General features: G+C 33.8%; 2 protein-coding genes across 2 annotated transcripts; both read left to right on the top strand.

Moving 5' to 3' along the window:
* On the top strand, positions 2120-6403 carry LOC18593543 (probable disease resistance protein At4g27220). Its single transcript, XM_018124655.1, has 3 exons — positions 2120-4043; positions 4594-5422; positions 5945-6403. Exons 1-3 carry the CDS (start codon positions 2128-2130, stop codon positions 6356-6358), a joined length of 3159 nt encoding a protein of 1052 aa, XP_017980144.1. The 5' UTR covers positions 2120-2127; the 3' UTR covers positions 6359-6403.
* On the top strand, positions 6696-12514 carry LOC18593541. Its single transcript, XM_018124173.1, has 4 exons — positions 6696-7697; positions 8541-9608; positions 10445-10984; positions 12207-12514. The coding sequence occupies exons 1-4, from the start codon at positions 6696-6698 to the stop codon at positions 12336-12338; spliced, it is 2742 nt and encodes a 913-aa protein (XP_017979662.1). The 3' UTR covers positions 12339-12514.

The following is a 23908-nucleotide window of genomic DNA, read 5'->3' as shown; positions in this document are numbered from 1 at the left end:
AGAAAGGTATATAAACAATTACTCCCACTAGTTCAAGGTTTACAATAAGTACTTCCTTTCCTTAAAATGAGAGTAGATTGCTCTGGTTGGGTCAACGTAAAGCCCAAGATAATGACCAAATCTTATTACTCTGCTGAGCTTTAACCACATGAGCTTAAAGACCAGGTGCGGAGTCCAAGGTAATATATCACTAAAAAACTAGAAAGAAAAACCCTCCTTTTTATACTATATATTTTGTAAGTTAAGTAAATAAATTACAAATGAAAATTTAATTTATAAAGCACATATAAGAGATAATATTTAATATGCATTCAGAAAAATTCATTATAGGCATAGAGATTACAAAAAGTACAAATAAAAACAAATACTAAACTTAAGCTTCGAAACAAATCCAGTTTCTGTGCTCCCTATTGTTTCAACTCATAAAATACTTTCGATCCCATGCAAACTGCGTTTCCCCTACTCTTTCTTGTATTTCTCGTGCTCCTTCTCACATCTCTATAATTCTGTGAAGTTTTTACAAAAAACTCCATTTAAAAAAAATTATCTTTTACATAAGATCATATAAAGATCTCATCTCTATCTTAATTTTAAAAGTTAAGACACATTCCATATTTATAAAACCATATTACTTTGTCACCATGAATTCCTATCCATTAAAAACTCTTAATCATTAACTATATTTATCCTTTAAATAAACTTAATCACCAAATAATTTTTTTATTAATGAAATTTTACTGATTCCCAATTAAAATTTGAATAGAATATCTAATTCGTTCACATGCAACTGTCTCTAGTGGTAAACAAAAATCCTCAAATCTATAAACATTATATAATAATGTTGATTGCACATGCTGGCCAAAGAGCTTTTAGCTAGAGGGAGCAATAAACATTTGTGTCTCGAGCACCACCCACAACCAGGGAAGAAAAAACAAAAGGGGGACAAACTATGGAAAAGCCAACTGAAAAACGATAAATAAAACAAATTAACTTTCTCAATGTATAGCATTAGCTCTCGCATATCAAAGAAAAGAGAATCTTACATGGGAAGTGTAAGCCAAGTTGCTAATTTTTTTCCGTTGTTCCTAATTTGAATATTAGTGTTCCAAAGTTCCTATACCTACTCTCACTACTTCGTCTTCATAGAGTTTCCATTCAAGCTTCTTCTTCTACCATCTCCACATCTGTGAGCTGCACTATCCCAAAGATTTTGTTTGATTTCTGCCTTAATTTTCCATTTCATTTTCCTTGATTTTTCCACTCAATTTTTCAACTCAAAAACAGAAAAGCATCTCTGTTGGTTTATTGTCATTGGTTTCTGCTTTCCTCATTTTCTTTCAACTCAAAAAAAAAAAAAATCTCTGTTCGTTTTTTCCATTGGTTTCTACTTTCCTCATTTTCTTTTAACTCAGAAAAATAAAAAACAAAAACTGTTCTTTGATCCCTACGTTTCCTTTCCTCAGCTCCACAAAGGCCAAAAAAAAAAAAAAAACCCAAAGCTGCTACCTCTAGTATTTGGATTTCTCTGCTTTCTATCCAGAAAAGAAGTCCTTAATTTTACTTTCCCGATCTCCGGAGTTGGTGAAGAAAAAATCCATGCAGCGTTAGAAGATCCTTTCGAAGTGAGGTAAGCTTCAACAATACATATTATATTGTCCATATATAATTTTTGCTATGCTTTTTATTTCTCTTGTCACTTATGCATTTGACTTCTTGAGTTCTTCACTTGGAAAATAAAAATAATAATTTTGCACTTTACTTCTTTCCTTGCCCATGACGAGCATGCATGGTTACACAAAAGCTGTAGCTATTAGGAAAAAACTGAAATAAATAGATATTTTAAATTTTGAGAAAGTATTTTATAGAATCATAATACTATGATTTTACTCTAACATGTAAGATATATTTCTAATTACTATACACATGACCAGTGAATAATTTCTACTTGTGCAGCATTTTCAATTTCCAAGTTAGTCGGCGGACAATTTGTTCTCTTGTGATTCACATATTTTATAAAAGTATTGCTGCAAAGGCGAGATATTTTGTGAACATTTCGTAATTACTTTTTGTCTCTCTGTAAAACATTTTACTCATCCAAATTGTTTTTCAGCCTCAGATCATCAAAGAATGTTTCTTGAATGTGTTTGCGCTGCTATTAGCGGTACCGCGGGGAACTTAGCAACAGAATACGCATCACCTTATCTCCGTTACTTTTTCCGTTTTGGCGAAATTGTTGAAGATTTCAAGAACCGGCGAAATGAACTTGAATCAAAAAGAGATGAGTTGAAAGATGCTGTCGATGAGGCTTTAAGGCAAACTGAGGTAATTAAGAAGGGCGTTGAGGAGTGGCTAACAAAGGCAGATAAAGAATTGGGAGAAGCTCAGAGTTTGGAAGAAGAAATAGAGCGTAACAAGTGTTTCAATTGGTGTCCTAGTTGGGGTTGGCGATATTGCTTAAGTAAGAAAGTCGCGAAGAAGAATCTTTGTATCTCTAAACTTTTAGAGACCTGTAACTTTCCACTAGTCGGCCAGCGCCCTCCTCTTCAAGGAATAGAGTTCCTACTACCCAAGGATTTCATGCGTTCCGAATCTTCAACGTTAGCTTTCAATGGGATCATGAAGGCTTTAAAAGGTGATGGTGTGAACGTGATTGGATTGCACGGAATGCCAGGAGTGGGTAAAACAACTTTGGCGGAAGTAGTGGGGAAGCAAGCTACGGAAGAAAAGCTCTTTGATAAAGTTGTGATTGTTAGGGGGGTGTCTCAAAATCCAGACATCAACAAAATTCAACATAGAATTTCTGAAATCTTGGGTTTAAAATTTAATGCAAGTACAGAAGAAGGAAAAGCAGAAGAGTTATTCAAGAGATTAAAAGGCGAGAAGAAGATTCTCATTATTCTCGATGATGTTTGGGAACAGTTTGAATTGCGAAATATAGGAATTCCATCTGGTGACAAACACCCTGGTTGCAAAATTCTTCTAACTACACGTCTTCGACAAGTCTGTAGTCAAATGAATTGTCAAGAAGAATTTAAACTGAACATTCTGTCTGAAGATGAGGCATGGGCTTTATTCAAAGATAATGCTGGTCTAAAAGATGCCTCTCCCACCTTGAATGATGTAGCCAAGGAGGTTGCTCGTGAAGCTAAGGGTTTGCCTCTTGCAATTGTAACTATGGCGAAAGCTCTAAAACGTGAAAGTCTAAATGGGTGGATAGCAGCAAATCAACGACTTAAGGAGTCAAGACATTTGGATAATCAAGATGTTTGTGGAGGTATCTATAGCTGCCTTAAGCTTAGTTATGATTATTTGAAGGAAGAAAATATTCAGTCATGTTTCTTGTTGTGTTCTCTTTTTCCAGAAGATTATGATATTAATGTTGAGTTGTTGACTGAATTCGGAATTGGTCAGGGACTGTTTTGTCATATTAACTTAATTGAAGAAATAAGGAGGGAAATTCATCTAGCACTATCAAAGCTCCAAAAGTTTGGTTTGTTATTGGAAACTGACGATGAATTCTATGTAAAAATGCATGATGTGGTTCGTGATTTTGCTCATTGGATAACATCAAGAGGGGAAAATATGTTCATGGTAAAAAATGAGCTGACGGAATGGCCTAAGAGTGAAATTTTTGGTTGTTACACAACAATCTCCTTATGGAATATTAAGATAGTTAATTTTCCCGATAAATTAGAATTTTCAAAACTCAAGACTTTGTTTTTAACGGGAGAAGATTACCTAAGAGTTCCGAGTAAATTTTTTGAAGGAATGAAAACCCTCCGAGTTTTATTTCTTCAACGTGTTGTATTCTCAATGGAAGCACTTCAATTCCTAACAAATCTGCGAACTCTGTGCATTATGAGGTGTGACGTTGAGAACATTTCATCGTTGAGAAATCTAGAAAATCTTGAGTCTTTGTCTTTGATTAGAACTTATATTGATGAATTACCTGAAGAATTAGTGGAGTTGCGCAGACTAAAGTCACTATATATTTTTTGGGTTGGAGATGAAGACAGACATGTCCCCCCTAACTTGATATCAAGGTAATACTTAGATGTCATTAAAACTGATTATCTAATTGTTTTTACTTAAGTATTTAATTTTATTGTTTCCCGCTGGCAATCTGATTGTGCCAATATATTCATCTTTGCCTTGGTCGATTTTTATGAGACTGTTTGATATGTTGGTCTCTTGTGTACTGACACCAATCCCGTAACATGTCATCTCATATGAAGTGTTGATTTTGCCTCCAGCCAAGCTATCAAGTTGCTTCTTTTTAAGTTTTTTGCTTTGAGCGGTTGTTCTTGTTTCTTCTTATTTTGTACATTTAAGCTGTCTATATATAAATCTCTTTTTTTTCTTGGCTGAGTAAAAAAAAAATTTAATTTTATGTTATTTTATTTTTCCTTTTGTTGTTTTCAATTTGACTACTATATACATATATATATATATATATATGTATATATATCATGAGCTTTTAGTCACTCCGATTATTATGAAACATTGCAAGCTGTAGTTTAATAGTAGCTATTTCATTGTCTGCTTGAAAGTGCTGTTATTGTGTTAATAATATTGTGTATTTGTGTGTAACAGGTTAACGTCACTCCAAGAGCTACACATGTTAAGTTTTACCATTGCCAACTTATCGGAGTTGAATTCGTTGTCTCGTTTGACTGCATTAACATTGACAGTTTCTACTGATCAATGTTTTCAAGAAAACTTTGTGTTTCCTAAACTACAAAGCTACAATATAGGTGTAAATGGATACATTGAAATTCCGAGAAAGCTTATCTCGAGAATATTGAGAATTAGAGATTCCTCCTCATTAAATGCATTTAAGGAGCTGTTTCGCAATGTGGAAAGGCTGAGTCTGGAGAATATCATGGAACACAAAACTGTTGTTCCAAATGTAGATCAGTGGGGACTAAATGAATTAACTTCTCTTCAGCTTACATCTTGCGATGATTTGGAATGCTTGATCGATACAACACGAGAACAGAGTCCAGCCACTGCATTCTCTAATTTGGTGAACTTAGACATTGGTAAAATGACTTCTTTGAAAGAGTTATGCCATGGTCAATTACCGAATAGCTTCTTACAACACTTAGAAACATTGATCATTTGCGATTGTGGACAGTTGCAATCAGTGTTTCAAATGAATGGTTGTATGTGGTCGATCTCAAATTTAAGAAGCTTGGAGCTGCAGTCATTACCAGCATTAGAGAGTATATGGAAAGAGCCAACTCATCTTGTAAGCCTACAAAATCTGAAGGATGTAAAAGTTGATGGTTGTGATAAACTAAAATCAATCTTCTCACCTTGCCTTGCTCAAAGTTTGTTGCATCTTGAACAACTCAAGATATCTGCATGCAAGAAATTAGAGCAAGTCTTTGCTTTTGCCCAAGATATGGCTGAGTTGGAGGTACCCCTCATCTCTCCATTTTTCCTTTAATAATTCTATTATTTGTTCTTTATCTAATTGTGTTTTTTTATGTTAAATTACCAAATATATAAGTAAACATCAGTTGTAATCTTTCTAAATTGTGGCTTTTTACACTTCGTTTTAAAATTTTTTAAAATGTATGCCTTTAATATTTAAGTACTTTTTTGAACAAGTACAACGAATTCATATTTAAATAATTATTTATTGATAATATATGTTTTATGTGAGGAAAATCAGGCACCCCCACTCTCAAATTTAATTTGTTTGGAGCTGGAGTCCTTACCAGAATTGAGGTGCATATGGAGAGAACCCACCCATCTTGTTAACCTCCAGAATCTTAAAACTATGAGAATTTGCTCGTGTTCTAAACTGGAGTATCTCTTTTTAGCTACACTTGCTCAAACTTTGGTGCATCTGGAAGAACTCTGGATAAAGGGAAGCAACTCTTTGGAACATTTAATCACCGAAGCAGAAAATGGTGATGAGATAATTTCAAACAAGGATCGCTCTCTTCTGTGCTGGCCAAAATTAAAATCTCTTGTGATAGCTAGTTGCGAAAGCTTGAGATATGTGTTTCCCATCACTTTGGCTCAAGGACTTCCGCACTTGGAATCAGTTCAGATAATTGATTGCCCTCAACTAATGCATGTCTTCAACATGGCAAAAGAAGAGTATGGGCACGATATTCTGCTCCCTCGCTTACAGTCTTTAAGACTTGAATACTTACTAAACTTCAGGAACTTTTGTCCCAGAAACTATTTTGTCATGTTGCCATCTTTGAAGGGATTCCAAGCTTGCAGTATTGGTCTCCCACGCGGATCAATGACTCGTTTCCATATTCACGAAGGACTTTGGTCGCGGTCTCTATTGATGGTAGTTCTGTTATATTTTCGTTTGTTTCAATTTTACTTTTGATAATTATTAATTGATTATTTATCTGATCATAGAAAAACATCTTTCTTTTAGTACATTAATATGTACATAAAAGAATACTATACACTATTTATACTCCAAGCTTTGGTATGTTTTTCAACTTTAATGAGCTTTAAATGAAAAGATAAAACAGTTTTCTTTTGTCTCAATTTTTAAATTTTATGCATAGAAAAAAAAAATCAATTCTGATTTAAGGAGTATTATCTACCTTTCTATTTTTCTAATATCTTTCATTTTGTTGTGAATTTATCAGGACGTTCCATTGCAAGCAGTGAAGGAGTTATTACAGAATGTCAAATATCTTACCTTGAATGGAGTCATGTATCAAAAAAATCTCGTTCCAAATGTAGATCAAAAGGGACTTAATGAATTAAATTTTCTTGCACTTAAAGGTGGCGAGGAGCTCGAATGCTTGATTGATACAACACAAGGCCATGTCTCAACCAATACATTCTTCAATTTGGTGGAATTAGTAATAGAAGAAATGAATGGTTTGAAAATGTTGTGCAACGGTCAGTTTCCAAAGGGCTTTCTACAAAAACTAGAGAAGTTGACAACAAGGAATTGCATGGAAATGGTCTCTTTATCTCCTGCGCTGCAAAATCTAAAAGAAGTGAAAGTTATTAATTGTAGCCAGTTGCAAGAAGTATTTCAAATAGATGAGTTTCTTCATGATACGAAAGAAAATCAAGGACTGCTGTTGTCAAATTTAACACTTATGGAGCTAAACTCATTACCAGAATTGAATTGGGTATGGAAAGGGTCCACCCGTTTTGTCAGCCTCCAAAGCTTGAAGTTTGTAGAAATTAGTTGCTGCAATAGATTGAAACATCTCTTCTCACCATCCCTTGCTCAAAGCTTGGTACTGCTACAACAACTCAAGATAGATCACTGTGATGGACTGCAACACATTATCACCGAGTTGGTCTATGATGATGGAATAGAAACAAATGCCCATCTCCATTTTTCGTTCTTGCCAAAATTGGAAACTCTAAGAATAAGTCATTGTCCAATATTAGAAAATATTTTTCAAATTCCTTTGGCTCAAGTTCTTCCGCGATTGAAATCATTTTGGATAACCGATTCTCCTCAGTTACAACAAGTCTTCCATGGGGCAAAAGAAAAGAATGGAGTTGATTGTGCCATCGCACTCCCTTGCCTACAAGATTTACTACTTGTAAACTTGATAAATTTGAGTTGCTTTTCCTCAGAAAACTTTCTCATCTCATCACCATCTTTGGAGAAGTTGGAAGTTTGGAACTGTCCTAAATTGGCAAATTTCAACATTCAAAAAGAAGTTAACGAGAAAATTCAAGTAGAGGTATTTCTTTTATACACTTTTCCTTGTTGTTCAAAAATTATACTCTTTATTTTGACGGATATTAAAAGTCAATACTCATGAATTAAAAAGAAAGAACAGCACATTCGTACAATAATTAGCTAGTTGATTCTGAATCTTTCTTGAAATGGGAAAAGGATTTGAATAACAAAATAGGAAAAAGATGAAAACTCTTATTCAAGAAAGGTTTTTACAAAGCATTATTTTATAAAAATTAGGATAAGTCACACTTGTATCCTTAGAAAAATTCAAACTCTCATCATCAGCAACTTTGTCTCCAATTCCTTCATTAATTACTTAGCGTACTTGTCATTAAAAAAAAAAAAGAATTCATTCATATTATAAGATTGAGAGTGCTGCATGATAATTTAGCATATAATTGCATCTCATTAAGCTCTTAAAGTGTTCTTTGTCATTGTCCAAGCATCCTTATTAGGATAGAATCCATGGATTTTTAACTCCTAGCCACGCTAGCATTTATAGGACATGTTAAACTATGACGTGGCAATAGCAGATACGTGGCATGATAAAATAAAAAATTTAATGCATTTAATGAACAAAAAGCAAACAAGCATGTGGCAATAAAAATTTTTATTTTTTTTCCTTCCTTGCATGCACGCCACGTGTACTTTATTGCTAAATCATATTTCCATGTATCCAATAAATTTCAGCATGTACACTATTACTTATACTCCAAGCTTTGGTGTGTTTTTCAACTTTAATGAGCTTTCAATGAAAAGATAAAACAGTTTTCTTTTGTGTCAATTTTTAAATTTTATGCTATTTTCTATTTGTCTAATATTCATTTTGTTGTGAATTTATCAGAGTGATCAATTGCATGCATTGAAGGAGTTATTACACAATGTCAAAAATCTTACCTTGGATGGAGTCAAGAATCAGAAAAATCTTATTCCAAATGTAGATCCAAAGGGGCTTAATGAATTAACTTTTCTTACACTTAAAGATGGTGAGGAGCTGGAATGCTTGATTGATACAACACAAGGCCATGTCTCATCCAATGCCTTCTCTAATTTGGTGGAATTATTCATAGAACAAATGACTGGTTTGAAAATGTTGTGCAACGGTGGGTTTCCAAAAGGGTTTCTACAAAAACTAAAGACGTTGGAAGCAAGGAATTGCATGGAAATGGCTTTTTTATCTCCCGCGCTACAAAATCTAGAGGAAGTGAAAGTTATTAACTGTGGCCAGTTGCAAGAAGTATTTCAAATAGATGAGTTTCTTCATGATACGAAAGAAAATCAAGGATCGCTGTTGTCAAATTTAACACTGATGGAGCTAAAATTATTACCAGAATTGAAGTGGATATGGAAAGGGTCCACCTGTTTTGTCAGCCTCCAAAGCTTGAAGTTTGTCGAAATTAGTTACTGCAATAGATTGAAACATCTCTTTTCACCATCCCTTGCTCAAAGCTTGGTGCTCCTTGAACAACTCCAGATAGATCATTGTGATGGATTGCAACACATTATCACCGAGTTGGACTGTGATGATGAAATAGAAACAAATACCCATCTCCATTCGTCGTTTTTGCCAAAATTGGAAACTCTACGAATAAGTCATTGTCCAATATTGGAAAATATTTTTCAAATTCCTTTGGCTCAAGTTCTTCCACGATTGAAATCATTTTGGATAAGCAATTCTCCTCAGTTACAACAAGTCTTCCATGTGGCAAAAGAAAAGAATGGAGTTGATTGTGCCATTGCACTCCCTTCCCTACAAGATTTACTACTTGTAAACTTGATAAATTTGAGTTGCTTTTGCTCGGAAAACTTTCTCATCTCATCACCATCCTTGGAGAAGTTGGGTGTTTGGAACTGTCCTAAATTGACAAATTTCACAATTCAAAAAGAAGTTAACGAGCAGGTTCTACTAAAGGTATCTTTTATACACTTTTCCTTCAATTATAGTTTTAGATTTTACCTTTGAACCAAATCTTTTCAACACTCATAAACTAATCCAACTACATTTTAAAGTTACAATTCAAAAATTTTATACTATCTATTTTGAAAAATAAATATTATTTGTGGGTAACCTGGGGATCTTTGGGTTTTCCTTGTCCTTGTTTCTGACTTCAAATTCATCATATATTTTTTTCACGATGACATCCTAGCAATTCCTTTTTTCTTGTTCGAGCTTCCTTTTCCTTCTTCGATTCCATTTTCTCTTTCTTCTGCAATTTAAGTTTTCTTTTTCTTCTTGGCCATGAGTTCCTTTTTTTTTTATTGAAGGTGTTTCTACTTTCTTCAATTCAAGTTTCAGACAAGAGAAAGAGATTGAGAGATTTAGGCTTTCCGTTTGGGGGGGCGGGGGGGGTGGATTTCTTTTGTGTTGTTATATATAATTAAGGAAAATTACAAAAACAAATTGACACTTTATCACTTTGTGTTTACTTTTCAAATCAACATTGTTCAAGACAAAATGACAAAGAAAAATACAAACGAAAAGGAAAACCATAAATGGTTTTAAGTTCAAAATTAACAGAGAAAAACTTGAAAGGGTTAGGTGTCTTTGGATTCTACTTTCAAACAATTTCATGAAACTTTTGGATTTAAATTTTGAAACATATATATGTGCTGCCGTTAAAATTGTAAGGATTTTTTGTGAAGTGGCATATAAAATTATGAAAAATTATTAGTAGCATTTGCTCAACTATTCCCATTCTAATAGAAAATGAATGTACTTGTGACATTTAGTGGTGTCTATATTTGCAGGAATTACTTCTGTCTAAGTTGGGAAATAGTTGTCAATTGCGTGTTTCTGCCAATTGCAGTCAAGACTACATAGCAGTTGGGAGTCATGAAGAGGTATTCCATGTTCATGGGCATATAAGGGAACTCTACCTGTTGGATTTATCTGAAGTGTGTATTATATGGAAGGATGTCACTCAAGTTGTTACTCTCAAAAACCTTACAATTCTAAAGGTGATTGATTGCAAGAGGCTAAGATGTCTCTTTCCCCTTGGATCTGCTTGTTGTCTTCCAAAACTTGAAAAGTTAACAGTTAAAGGGAACTCTAAATTGGAGCAACTGTTTGAACTTGAAGATGAAGTAGAAGTGATAACTGAAAAAGAAATAAAGTTTGATCAATTAAAATATTTATCACTTAAAGAACTGCCAAGCCTCATTGACTTCTGCCCGAGAGGATATCACTTTGTATTATCGGCTTTGATTTCTTTGAAAGTAAGAGAATGTCCCAAGATGACTACAGGCTTCTTCATAGATTCAGAGGAATATGTGCACGCCAAAATAGAGGTATACACCCTAAAAACTTTAATCTTTTTTATTTTAAGGCATAATCCTCAAAGTCTTTACTTAACTTACTTAAATGATTGTGTGTGACACTACAACCAAAACTTAGTCTAGAATATCACTTTTAATGAATTTGGCCTAAAATGCTTATAAATTACAATATGCCTATTTCACACATCTAAAGGATGCCCTGTACAATAAACCACTTGCTAAGGAGTTTTGATGAAAAATTCTCTAACCATGTTTCCACCTTAGTAAACCATTTGTTAAGCCAATCCCAACCTTTATCTTTGAACTCTTCAAACAGCTCCTTATCCTTAAAGTTTAGCAGAAATTCTTTGTTAGACAAACTCCTCAAGCAGCCCTGAAATGCCTTGCATTTTAAATAATGCCATTAAATTTGCTGAATCTGAATTACATTATGTTGTTACCACAACACTTCTCTTCAAACAAAGCATGTTTTCCATGCTTTTTAGGACATTGAAGATCATCTCCTCTCTCTTCATTTGAAGCTCCACCACTTTCAAAAGCACCCTTCAATACCAGAGCATAAGATGGCTTAGTGAATAAGGTCGAGTTTTGTCTCAAAATCCCACTGCAGGTTTCTTTCCCATTGTCGTTAGTACTAGGTCCATAAGAAGCTTCCTTTTTGGTTCCTCTAGCCTTTGGTTAAGAAGTCAGGCTCCATTTAAATTTTGGCCTGCTCTTCTAGCTTTATTAAAAGATCCAAATATGATAAATGGATGCCTCTTACCATATTTGCTTTTATTTCTCCCTATAAATGTATTGACAACCTTTCCAAATTGATAAGAAATCCTTTGAAGCCATCTTCAATAATGGACTCTTGCAAGAATATTATTCACAAAAACTGTAAATACCTTCTTCATTCTCCAAATCCTCCCAACATAATTGTTAATGATGATTAAGAGCTTTTACTATTGATTACTGCATTAAATAGAAGCTTTTATTTGGTGTGTGCAAAGGCAATTCAAGTCTTTAATAATATTATAAGACATAATCTTCAAAGTCTTTACTTAAATTACTTAAAATACTTTAAAAAAAATTACTTAAATGATTGTTGGTCTAGAATATCACTTTCCGTCACCTTTAATAAATTTTTGACTTAAAATGCTTATAAATTATAATGTCTAGTTTTTCTTTTACCCTTATAACATGTAACATTAATACTTTTGTTTGACATTTTACTGTTTCAATTATTAAAAAGACACCGCAACTGGTTGAGCAAGATACCACCGAAGAATCTGTCACTGATCAGAATGTAGTCCACACCAAGACCATAGATTGGCGCCGGCAGCGTCCGGGTGATCATCTACCACCTTACAAGGAAGAACTATGAGATGATTGTAGGAGAAGTTCCAAAGGCATGTTTAAATATCAAGGAGTATTTTGGGGCCGTCAACTAAACACAGGTAAAACAAAGGCTACTTTCCATTTTCATTTCTTTCACTTGTTTGCCTAGTCCTAATCAAGTTTTGGTGGTTCATTTGTGCTAACCTTTATTATTTATATATATATATAAAAAAAAAGAAAAACGGGTAGTTGAAATTATTGTGCTTATCGTTGGTCAAGATGTTGGCTTCATGGACTTGTCAAGGGAAGGGATCACTTGCTTTCAATAATTTACTCAATCAATGTTATGTTGCTGTTTGTATGTACAATAAGTAAAAGAACAAGCCTGAAATTCTTCTATTTCTTGTTTTTATTTTTGATTTTTAAATCAAGACCTGGGAAATAAAACTTTAATTTTCCTATACAAGCCAAGTACACTTTTATTATGAAGGTTCCAAGTGATTTATTGACATATTGAGAGTTTGATTGTTACTTCAACCTATAAGATCTGGCCATGGTAGCATAGCTTGGCAGCAAGTTCACATAAAGCATTTAAAATGAAGTAATTTCTCATTGATGGAAGAAAATTTTACCAGGTAATGCTTATAATAAGAATTATAAGAAGGGATTCGATTATTTCTACATGCACTTAGATTCCGTGCCAGTTTAATACTTTTATCTTTTTTTATATATTTATTTTGCCTTTTCCTTTTTATTCATTTTTTGCAATAGAAAAAGGAAAAGGAAGTAAAAGTACTCATCAACGGGAGCCTAATTTTATTACAAATACATGCTATCCCCATCTCGTTTTATTTATATCTGTTTGATTTTTTTCGTCAAATTAATGAACTCAATTTTTATCATTATTTTTAAAATATTATATATAATTCAAAATTCAAAAAATATATTTTGAAAGTTTAAAATTCAAAATTTACAAATCTTATTTTCAAAAATTTTATAACTTTATGATGTGATTAAAAATAATGATCAAAGTCGAGTTTATTTAATAAAAAAATCAATAAAGAACAAAGATAATGAGATGGACCGAGATGATAAAAAATCAAGTCTATTTAATTACTTATTTTTTTTATTTTTCCTATGCTTATTAACACCAAATTTCAACTGTCTATAAAAATTCTTTTTCAAAAACTTTTTTATTAACAAAAGTGAATATGAATATGAAAATCATCATAATTATAAATCATTCAAATCCAAATTGGTGTATCTGCCTTCCTTTCTTTTAATCTTCTTTTTTTTATTTAAACAAAATACGTATTCCATTAATTGTACAACGTTTGAATATGAACGTTGAAAGGGTTGTGTTTTATTCATCCACGTAAATAAAGCCATTTCCAGCCCAAGAAATCATTTCTTGGGCTTTCCTTTTTTTCCAATGACAAATAGATTTTGTAGAGTTTAACTTTTGGATTTTTTTTCTTTTGGCTGAGGGATTTAATTTAAGGGGTAGGGGGAATTCTGCCTTAATTTATATGACAAATCTAGATTCATAGAACTATCAAATAATTGTAGTCCCTTACAAAGAACAATAGAAAATTTAGAGACAACTACTATAAAACATTTACAGAATAAGGCCTTTTTTTTCTTTGGCCGAACCAGAATATTCACCTTAAATAATCTAAATTAGTTACATCTTTCAATATATATATTTTTATTTGTACTTCTTTCAATACATGAAATTGAATCTTGAACCTTATTTATTTATTTTTTCATTAAATTTTACATCCATTGGGGGCATAATTTGATCACAAAAGTTAAACCCAAAATTGAAATAAATAGTGCAAGTGTTTTTACATGAAATCCATTAAACCAACAAAGTAGTTCAGAAAATTACGAAAAGGGGCAACATAATTGGAAGCCATCAACTCAAGATAAAATTGATTGAAAAATGAAAAAAATAAAGAACAATAATCGAGGGATCAATGAATCGAAATAGCTTTGATTAGAACAATTTAGGCTTAGATGATCTTCTTTCTTGTGTTAGATCACCAGCCATGGAGGAAACGTTCCTAAGGATCTGTAAATGATAGCTCAAAAAGTAGAGATGTGCCTTGACCTTCTACTTCTCTTCAAGCAAAACATGATCCTTGCACTATATGAATCGTTTGATGTATTTCGCCATTTTTCCTTGTGTTAAACGAAGTGTAAAGCTTCAATCCCTTAAAACACAGAATTTAATCCAAAAAAAAAAAAATAGGGCAAGTATTTTTCCATGAAAGCCATTAAACCTACCAAGCAAGAAAGTCAGAAATAAATGGATCCCAAGGTAAAAATGATTGCAAAATGACAAAAATCTAAAAGACATTTATCAATCATTCAAAAGCTTTGATAGCAATGATGTCTATGTCCCATTTGTAATCTTTATCTTCTTTTTTTTTTTTGGAAGTAGTAATCTGTATCTTCTTAATTAATGAGAACTTAAAAAAAAAACATTTGAGGCAAAAAGAAGACAAGAAATGATAGCAAAAAAAAAAAGAGAAAATTGTAAGAAAAGGACCTTGTGATAAGGTGATTTTAGAAATAACTATCCATATAAAATTATCTGTTTCTAGCAAAAAATAAGCATGAGTAGACCAAAATACCCTTAAAAACATCGTTTCAAATAAATGCTCATTTGTTTGAGCTATATGCCTCATGCCAAAGAGAAAATAGAAAAAAATAAAAATAAATGCGCGCAGCTGTTTAGGCTCGGTCATCTTTCTCTCTCAACTCTTTGAACTGTCTCAACTCTGGCAAGTCTCTGTTGAGCACCATCGTCGTCAACTCTCTTAGATCTCTGAACTGTATAAGCTCTGTGAACTCTCTATTGAGCACCATCGTCATCGGCTATGGTCTATCTCTAGGCATCTGGCCACATTATCGTAGATTAACGGACCCTATAGCAGAGATGACATCAAGGTACCTGTTATTGGGTTTATTTTTGCAACACACTTAAATTTCTGAAACATTTGGTGTAAATTAGAAGTTAGATTAGAAACATTGCCCAGAGTTGTTACACGCCATGCATCTATAACATGTGTTAGCGTTATTTTAGCGTGTCACGGTTATTCCTAGCGTGTTGTGGGTTAACTAGTTTTTTTGGTTGTTAGCGTGTCACGGCTGTTCCTGGCGTGTCGTGGGTTAATTGAATTTATGGGTTTTTAACATGTCACGGTTGTTCCTGGCGTGTCGTGGGTTAACTGAATTTATGGATTTTTTGCGTGTCACAATTGTTCTTGGCATGACAACTGAATTTATGGGTTTTTGGCATGTCACAGCTATTCCTGGCGTGTCGTGGGTTAACTGGTTTTTTGGGTTTTGGGTGTGTCACGGTTGTTCCTGGCGTGTTGTGGATAAACTGGTTTTTTGGGTTTTTACAGTGTCATGGTTGTTGGTGTAACGAGTCAGTAATTACTGTGATTGGCATGTCACGATAGTGATGCATGACGTGTCACGACATTTGATTTGATATGCATGATGTGTTACAATATTTTACGTTATATGCATGGCGTGTAACAACACGACTGATAAATTTTTTATCACGACGTGTATTGTGTAAAATGATTAACAATATTTTTTTTTCAAAATTTCAGTGGGGTTCCAATTGTGCGACTTGTGATAAGACATGGTGGTCAGTGGGTGGATGGCATTTACAAGGGTGGTGAGTCACGAATGCGGGAGGTTAGGAGTGATTTGTCGTTTGCGGGCTTGATGAAGCTGGTTGAAGATTTTATTGGGGTAAACTCAGAAATTGACAAGATTGAGTTACATGCATTGATCAATATGCCTGGAGAGCTATCACGGCCAATTATTAAGGACGATGAGGATGTTGCATTAATTCTGCTAGAACAGAGGAATGTTTCGACTGTGTATGTCAGCATTAAGGGACGCCGAACAAATGTTATGTCACATGAAGAAGTTGGACAACATGGTAATCAGATCAATCAAAATGAGATTTAAAATGCTTCACATATACCACAGCATTCGATTCGGAACCCATAACAATGGCAATTGAGGTATGCACAAGAGCTTTTGCAGCCCGGTAGACAAACGACATTCACAGAATAGTTGGCTACACAATTTCGATCAGGATGTGCATCAAACCAATTTCTTGTTTTTCTCTAACAAATGCAACGATCAAGTGAAACTGTAGAGTGCATAATGCCATTGTTAAATGAGAATACGACACTTAAGGACAACAATGTGAGGTTGGAGGGTGACACTACGACACTAGAGGATAATACTGCATTTGATGAGGGAAATGAGGATTTGTTCACTGCTGGTGAAGATAGATTTGATGACACTTCAAATGATGGGCTTGAACAATGGCAAGATGACAATTCAGACGATGACTGCCTTTGTGACAGTGACATTCCAATTCGTAATAATGTTGAAGGCAAAACGGAACCTGTTGGAGGTGTTGATGTCCTAGATGTTTAGCGTGATGACCCCATATACAATAACCCCATCACTGGTGAGAACGGGATTTGTTCCCTTAATGCATTGCTCGATGACAGTGATCAAGAAAGGGAAAATACAGGGATATCTTGTACGTGGGTAATTGCAGGTGCAGAAAGGTTCTCCTTCCAAACAATTACCACTAAGGAGTCGACATGTGCTGAAGATCGCTTATACAAAGGAAAAATGTTTTCATCAAAGGCTGAGTTGAAACGAGCTTTGAACATGTTGGTTATAAAAGAGAAGTTTGCGATAAGAGTAAAAATGTCATGTAAAGCTCGTTATGAGGTTGGTTGCAAGGACAAGGCATGCAAGTTCAGTGTGCGTGCAACGAAGTTACCTGATATAGGAGAATATTGGCAAGTTCGGACATTCCACAAAGTACACACCTGTACCGTTGATGGTTTGCAAGGGCGGTTTTCAACTACGAGTGCAAAGATGATTGGTGAACTTATGTCACACAAGCTTCGAGCTAATGGAGTAGCATTGAGACCTAAGGACATAATTTGTGAGATGAGGGTTCAGTGGGGATTGGAATGCTTGTATGGTAAGGCTTAGCAAGCGAAGGAGTATGCGGAGAGGCTTGTTTTTGGTCCACCGGAGGAGTCATTTCAACTACTACTCTCATATTTTTATATGTTGAAACAAGAAAATCCTGGCACAGTGACTGTAGTAGCTACTAATGAGGAAGAAAGATTCAAATATTGTTTCTGGTCATACGGGGCTTGTATTCGGGGGTTTAGGGATGTAATGCTTCTTACGGTTGCAATTGATGCGACACATCTGAAAGGCAAGTTCAAGGGTGTTCTGTTTGTCGCTGTAAGCAAAGATGCGAACAAGTGCGTATTTCCAGTTGCGTTTGGCATCGGCCATGTTAAAGACGAAGACTCGTGGACGTGGTGTCTTAGCAAGCTGCGTGATGCGGTTGGTTGTCCTGAAAACACTATGTTCATTTTTTATCAGCATCTCGACATTAAGAAAGCAATCCAAAATGCATACCCAGAAGCGCACCATGGTTTATGTGGTTACCACTTGAAAAAAACTTTAAAAACAAGTTCAAGCGCGACGATGTTTGTATGCTTTTTACCCTTGTTCGAGATTGCTATAAAGTGGCTGATTTCAATAGACATATGAACCAGCTACAGCAGATTCACTCGGGAGCCCACGCTGACCTTATGAGAATAGGGCCTGAGAAATGGGCACGTGCATGTTCACCGGCAAGGCGATACCAAATGATGACATCCAACATTGCGAAATGTGTTAACTCATGCTTGAAGCATACAAGACAAATGCCAATCACTGTTTTGATCGAGTTCATCAGAGATATGTTCCAGCATTGGTTCCATGACAGGTACGAGGAAGCCGTCAAGGTGACCACGCCCTTCAGCCTTTGGGTTGCCAGGTAGTTGAGCAAACGGTTCAATGATGCACATCGCTTTCTAGTTAAGCCTATCAATCGAGTGGAGTTTGAAGTTAAAGACGGGAAGATGGACAGACTTATAAACCTGTTTAGGAAGACATGTTCATCTTGTGAGTTCTAAACAGATTTAATGCCATGCAGCCATGCCATTGCAGCAATAAGATCAGAATATCTTTATTTCTTATTTGAACAGTAATTGACATAGCATTTACATTGTGCTTGACGATTGAGTTTATTGTATTTTTCAGTAAATGCAATCGTGAAGCCATTGAATTCTGCATTGACTACTATAAGACAACCGTTTTGGTGGAGGGTTATTCATGATCCATTAGGCCTGTAGGGCATCCTAGTGAGTGGGACATCCCCCCTCATGTGAAATAAATTATCGTCTTGCCCCCACCTTGGTGAAGCCAAGCGGGAAGACCTAGAAGGAAAAGGATTCCATCAGCTGGTGAAGGTAGTCGAGCATGGAGATGTTCACAATGCAAGAGGTACAGCCATAATAGACAGAACTTAGGAGTATAAAGTGTGGGAGGGTATAATAGGTAGATTAGAGAAAGTTCGAGAGAGTTCCGGAGCAGGCCAGGAAAGTTGTACTTTTTAAGGTTTGGAAGGGAACGACGGAGACTAACCAATTTCTTTTTCCTTTTTCGACTCCTCTCAGGCTTCGGGTCCGTAACTTCTCTGGGTCTCGGGCTGTTTATTTACTTTATATTTATATTTTTTATTTTTATTTGGGGTGGGGGCGAATACCGTCAGGTTATTTGACGCCCCTGCCGATGCTTGTTTGAACGCACTCGTACGGGCGCGGGACCCACAACCCATAAAGTGGGAAGGCCAAAAAAATTTCTTTTTCATTAATTCCATAAACAATAATGATTCATATATATCTTATTAAAAACAGAATAATATTACTTAATAAAAAAAAACAAAAAAGAAGAAGTTAATGTCGTCTTCCTAATCATAATTATCAAAGTCAACAGCAAAACAAAAAAAAATCTGCAAGAAAGAAAAACCTCTAGAAAATAATAATTTATATTAATTTAGTTTTAAGATAAATTATTGTAAAAGATTGAAATTTAAGATTTTAGTTTATTTTTTTAATATTTTAGACATATATAGTATTACAATTTTAAATAAATTTTTATTTATTTTAATTTATATTTAAATAAATTTTTAGTATTAATAATTGAAATATTATTTATTATTTTAAATCAGATAACATCAATATGATATATTAATAAATTATAATAAATATTGACATGACATTACAAAATTGTTACAAATATGGTAAAATGGTGAAATTAAGATATAATTTTACAACCGTATGGATGATTTTTTTTAAACAAAAATTTGGACTTACTAGTAGCTCTGAAAATGAGCTTTTTTTTTTTTTTCCATCAAATTAGCCATGTTACAGGGGTAAAGCCCACTTCTTCTTGATATGTATAGGCCTTAACTTAGCCGAACTCAATATGCTTTTATGGCTTTTAAGCAAGAGAAATATAATTTTTGAAAAAGCAATATCAATATTTGAATGTTAAAATCACAAGTTTAATATGAAAAAAATAGCACAAATCTAATGGATATATATATATATATGTTTATTTATGGCTTTTAAATAAGAAAAATGTAACTTTTGGAAAAACGATATCAACATTTGGATGTAAAAATTACAAGTTTAACATAAAAAAAAATGACACAAATCTAATGGATATATACATTTATTTAATACTTCTTTCAAAATTACAATGCAAATGTCAAATAGGAGATATAAAACTGATAACTTTGACATCACGTAGTTGGAATTTCATACAATTTTTGAGGATGTTCGAGTTACTTTCTTACTTTGAAGAGATAGAGTAAGAAATTATAGCTCTGACGGTTGTAAATTATTTATTATTTATTATGGATTCTCTTCCCTCTGTTTATAGAATTTTAGATTGAATTGGGCGGCACTTGGATACGGGGAAAAGAGGCAAGATGAGGGTCTTGATTACACAATCTTTGTTGGGGATTTGGCCGCGGATGTTTCACATTATATGTCGCAAGAGACTTTTAAAGCTGTTTAATTAAGCTCTAAAATATAATATTTCACTATCCAAACACTCTCCCTTATTTGGATATATAGAATCCATGGACGCATTAATCCCTTGTCATGTTGGCATTTATAGGATACATGAGAAATATTATGTGACAATGTTGGCATTTGTAGGACAAGTGGAAAATATGATGCGGCAATGATGGACACATGACATGGTAAAATAAATATAGTTTACTGATCTAATTAGTAAATATAACCAGTATTTTATTATGACATCATATTTTTCACATGCCTTATAAATGTTAAGGGATTAATAGTCATCCATGAATTTCATCTAAAATTATTTTAATATATAGTGAAAAATAACAATTCAGAGATTTAATTAGATATAATAAAAAGATATGAACTAATCTAAATTTTTGAAAATAGAAAAAGTTAGCTTTCGACTTTTTACGTGTCAAGTCATAAGTTAATTGACCTTTGTAACCAAATCAAACGAATATTAAAGTAATCCCTTTGATTTATGAGTAATTAGATGCATAGACTGCTATGTGTACTTTCTTTGGGATTTATGAGTAGTCCCATCCAAGTTGCAAGCCTCCAATGTCTTATAAGGTATGCCGATTGTACCTTGGAGAGCTTAAGTTTTCACTTATATCATTTTACTTACGCTTACAAAAATTTCTATCATTTCAATGAACACAACTCTTCTTGAAACCCACACTGTCCATTCCCCGTTCTCTAGTTGCGCACCCTCATTGCTTCCGTTTTGGACTTGATGGACAAGGCTGACAAATTGATGGAAAGCACAAAGTATTTTCTTAATTTTTTTCTGTTACTTCCTAACAAAACATTTATATTGGCAGCATGCATTTATTATCTTAAACAAATGTAAAAGCTAATTGCAACATAATTTTACTAATGATTTTTTTAACATTATCTTTCCAAAATTCACAAATATTGAAAATTACTAAACCTCTCTTTTCTAAATCATCGAAAATTAATAAAAGAAAAAAATTTTCTAAATCCAACTTGAATGAATTTTGGCTTAAAATGCTTATAAATCATAATATGTATATTTTTTTCTTTTGCCCTCATAACATGAGATTTTTTTTTTTTTTATGTTGGATGGCAATCAGATATAGGAATAATGATGTCTCTTACAGAAATGCATACGAAAGCTGAGTGGAGAGATCAATAGTGGCAAATTAGCATTCAACATTGAAAGCATCGTCACCCATCGTCCGCATATAAGTAAACACCCAGCTGAGCTCAACTAGCATCAATATCAACTTGATAATGATGAATGGAGAAACAGATAAATTACACTAGTTAACTCTGATGGGCAACAAAAGAAGCAACTACAACAAAGACAAGGAAGTCAAACTAACTCACCATCTCAGTCTAAAACACCAAAGAGCATGGCCCTTTTCTCAAACTTCTAACATCACCTTACAAGTGCAAAGAGCATCCCCTCAGCCGTCTGCCCAAGTAGCCCTTTCTAGCTATCTAGCAACGGGGTCACAAAGTACAAGATAACGCATAATTCTACTTCACTTACACAATGCTTAAATTACAAACTGAAGCCTGCCTGCTTATGATGAATACTAACACAACACAAGAGCCCGTGCCTACCACGCAATTAGCTGAAGACTACAAAATGTAAGCAGGTTTTACTTCCATGGCAAGTTTGACATGCCTTGTGGGTTATTGTTTTTGCAGGCTCCTGTGCTCTGATTAAGTGGGCAACCCGGTCCACCTGACGATTCACTCTGAGTACCCCGTGATGGTGGGCTGGTAACCCCTGTCGGCAAACCACCTGGCGTAAGCTTCGCTGGGGCAGGTTGGGGTTCCAACTGGTACGCTGACTTTGGTTCCTTCCTACCTTCTGCAGTAATACTTTTATTTTATATTTCACTTTTTCAATTGTTTAAAAAGGCATCGCTACTAGTTAAGCAAGACGTCACTGAAGGGTCCGCCGCTGCTCAAAATGTAGTCCACACCAAGACCGTAGAATGGTACCGAGAAAGTTGGATTAATTATCAGCTGCCACCTTACATGGAAGAATGGTGAGATGATTGCAGGGGAAGTTGCAAAGGTATTTTTAAACATCAATGAGTAAACACTGGTAAAGCAAAGGTTGCTTTCCATTTTCATTTTTTTCACCTATTTGCCTAGTCTTAATCAAGTTTTGGTGATTTACTTGTGCTAACTTTTATTATTTACATAAAAAAGAAGAGAAAAACAGTTACTTGAAATTATTGTGCTTTTCGTCGGTCAGGATGTTGGTTTCATAGAGTTGTCAAGCGAAGGGATCACTTGCTTTCATTAATTTACCCAATCAATGTTATGTTACTCTTTATATGTATAATAAGCAGAAGAACAAGTTTGAAATTCTTCTGTTTCTTATCTTTATTTTTGTATTTAGGGTTATGCAAATATGTTATGCAGCAATCAAGACATGGAAAATTAAACTTTAATTTCCCTATACAAGGCAGGTAGATTTTTATTTTATAAAAGTTTCAAGTGATTTATTGAAATATTGAGAGTTTGATGGTTACTCCAACTTATAAGATCTGACCATGGTAGTATAGCCAGGCAATAGGTTCATAAAAAGCATTTAAAATAAAGTAAATACTCATTGATAGAAAAAAATTTTACCAAGTAATGCTTACAATAAGAATTTTAAAAAGAGATTGGACCATTTCTACATGCACTTAGAATTAGATTTTTTTTTTTTGAAAAGTGGATTTTATTTATCTTAACACCTGACATGTCATTTCAAGTCTCAAGTTAATTTGCAAAAGACTCTCATAATATAAACTGCTGGTGAGGGTGAAGAGATCCTGTACAATTTCCAAATCGGATCTGCTACTCAAAAAAATTGGTAGCATCATAAACCATGAGACTAAAAAGCTAACCCTATCAAAAGACAAAAAAGGCTCAAAAGCAAGAGAATTAGTAAGTTCAATTTAATTTCCTTTTCTTACCATAGCATACATTTTATTTCCATAATTATCCATATTACATGACTATTTTTTAAAATTCCGTACCAGTTTGATACTTTTATCTCTTCTTTTTTGCTATTTATTTTTTTATTTTTCCTTTTCCTTTCTATTCTTTTTTTGCAAAAAAGAGAAAAGAAAAGAAAGCAAAAATATTCATCAACGGAACCGAATATTATTACAAATACATGCTATCTCCATCCCATTTTGTTTGTATCTATTGGATATTTTTCATTAAAAATAAACTCAATTTTGATCATTATTTTTTAAAATATTATACAAAATCAAAAATTTTAAAAATAATTTTTGACCTGTTAAAGATGTTTGCTTAATGGAGTTTTCAATCGAATTCAATAATTTACCCAATCAATGTTATGTTGCTCTCTATATGTGCAATAAGTAGAAAAACAAGAGTGAAATTTCTCTGTTTCTTATCCTTATTTTTTGTATTTTAAATTTTTGGTGAATAAGTTGTGTAAATATGTTAGGTAGGAATTAAGACATGAAAAATTAAAACCAGGCAGATTTTTATTTTGAGAAGTTTTCGAGTGATTTATTGAAATACTGAAAAGTTTGATTGCTACTCCTACCTACAAGATCTAGGCATGGTAGTATAGCCATGCAACAAGTTCACCAAAAGAATTTTAAAAAAT

The sequence above is a fragment of the Theobroma cacao genome, chromosome 7, assembly GCF_000208745.1.
Source record: "Theobroma cacao cultivar B97-61/B2 chromosome 7, Criollo_cocoa_genome_V2, whole genome shotgun sequence".
NCBI lineage: Eukaryota > Viridiplantae > Streptophyta > Magnoliopsida > Malvales > Malvaceae > Theobroma > Theobroma cacao.
The sequence above is the reverse complement of the archived record's forward strand: the minus strand, read 5'-3'. Positions and strand labels throughout refer to the sequence as shown.

Coding starts and splice junctions, on each gene's coding strand:
- LOC18593543 (XM_018124655.1), top strand. CDS start 2,128: ATGTTTCTTGAATGTGTTTGCGCTGCTATTAGCGGTACCGCGGGGAAC. Junction 4,044..4,593: donor CCCCCTAACTTGATATCAAG/GTAATACTTAGA, acceptor TGTGTGTAACAG/GTTAACGTCACTCCAAGAGC. Junction 5,423..5,944: donor AAGATATGGCTGAGTTGGAG/GTACCCCTCATC, acceptor ATTTCAAACAAG/GATCGCTCTCTTCTGTGCTG.
- LOC18593541 (XM_018124173.1), top strand. CDS start 6,696: ATGTATCAAAAAAATCTCGTTCCAAATGTAGATCAAAAGGGACTTAAT. Junction 7,698..8,540: donor ACGAGAAAATTCAAGTAGAG/GTATTTCTTTTA, acceptor TGAATTTATCAG/AGTGATCAATTGCATGCATT. Junction 9,609..10,444: donor ACGAGCAGGTTCTACTAAAG/GTATCTTTTATA, acceptor CTATATTTGCAG/GAATTACTTCTGTCTAAGTT.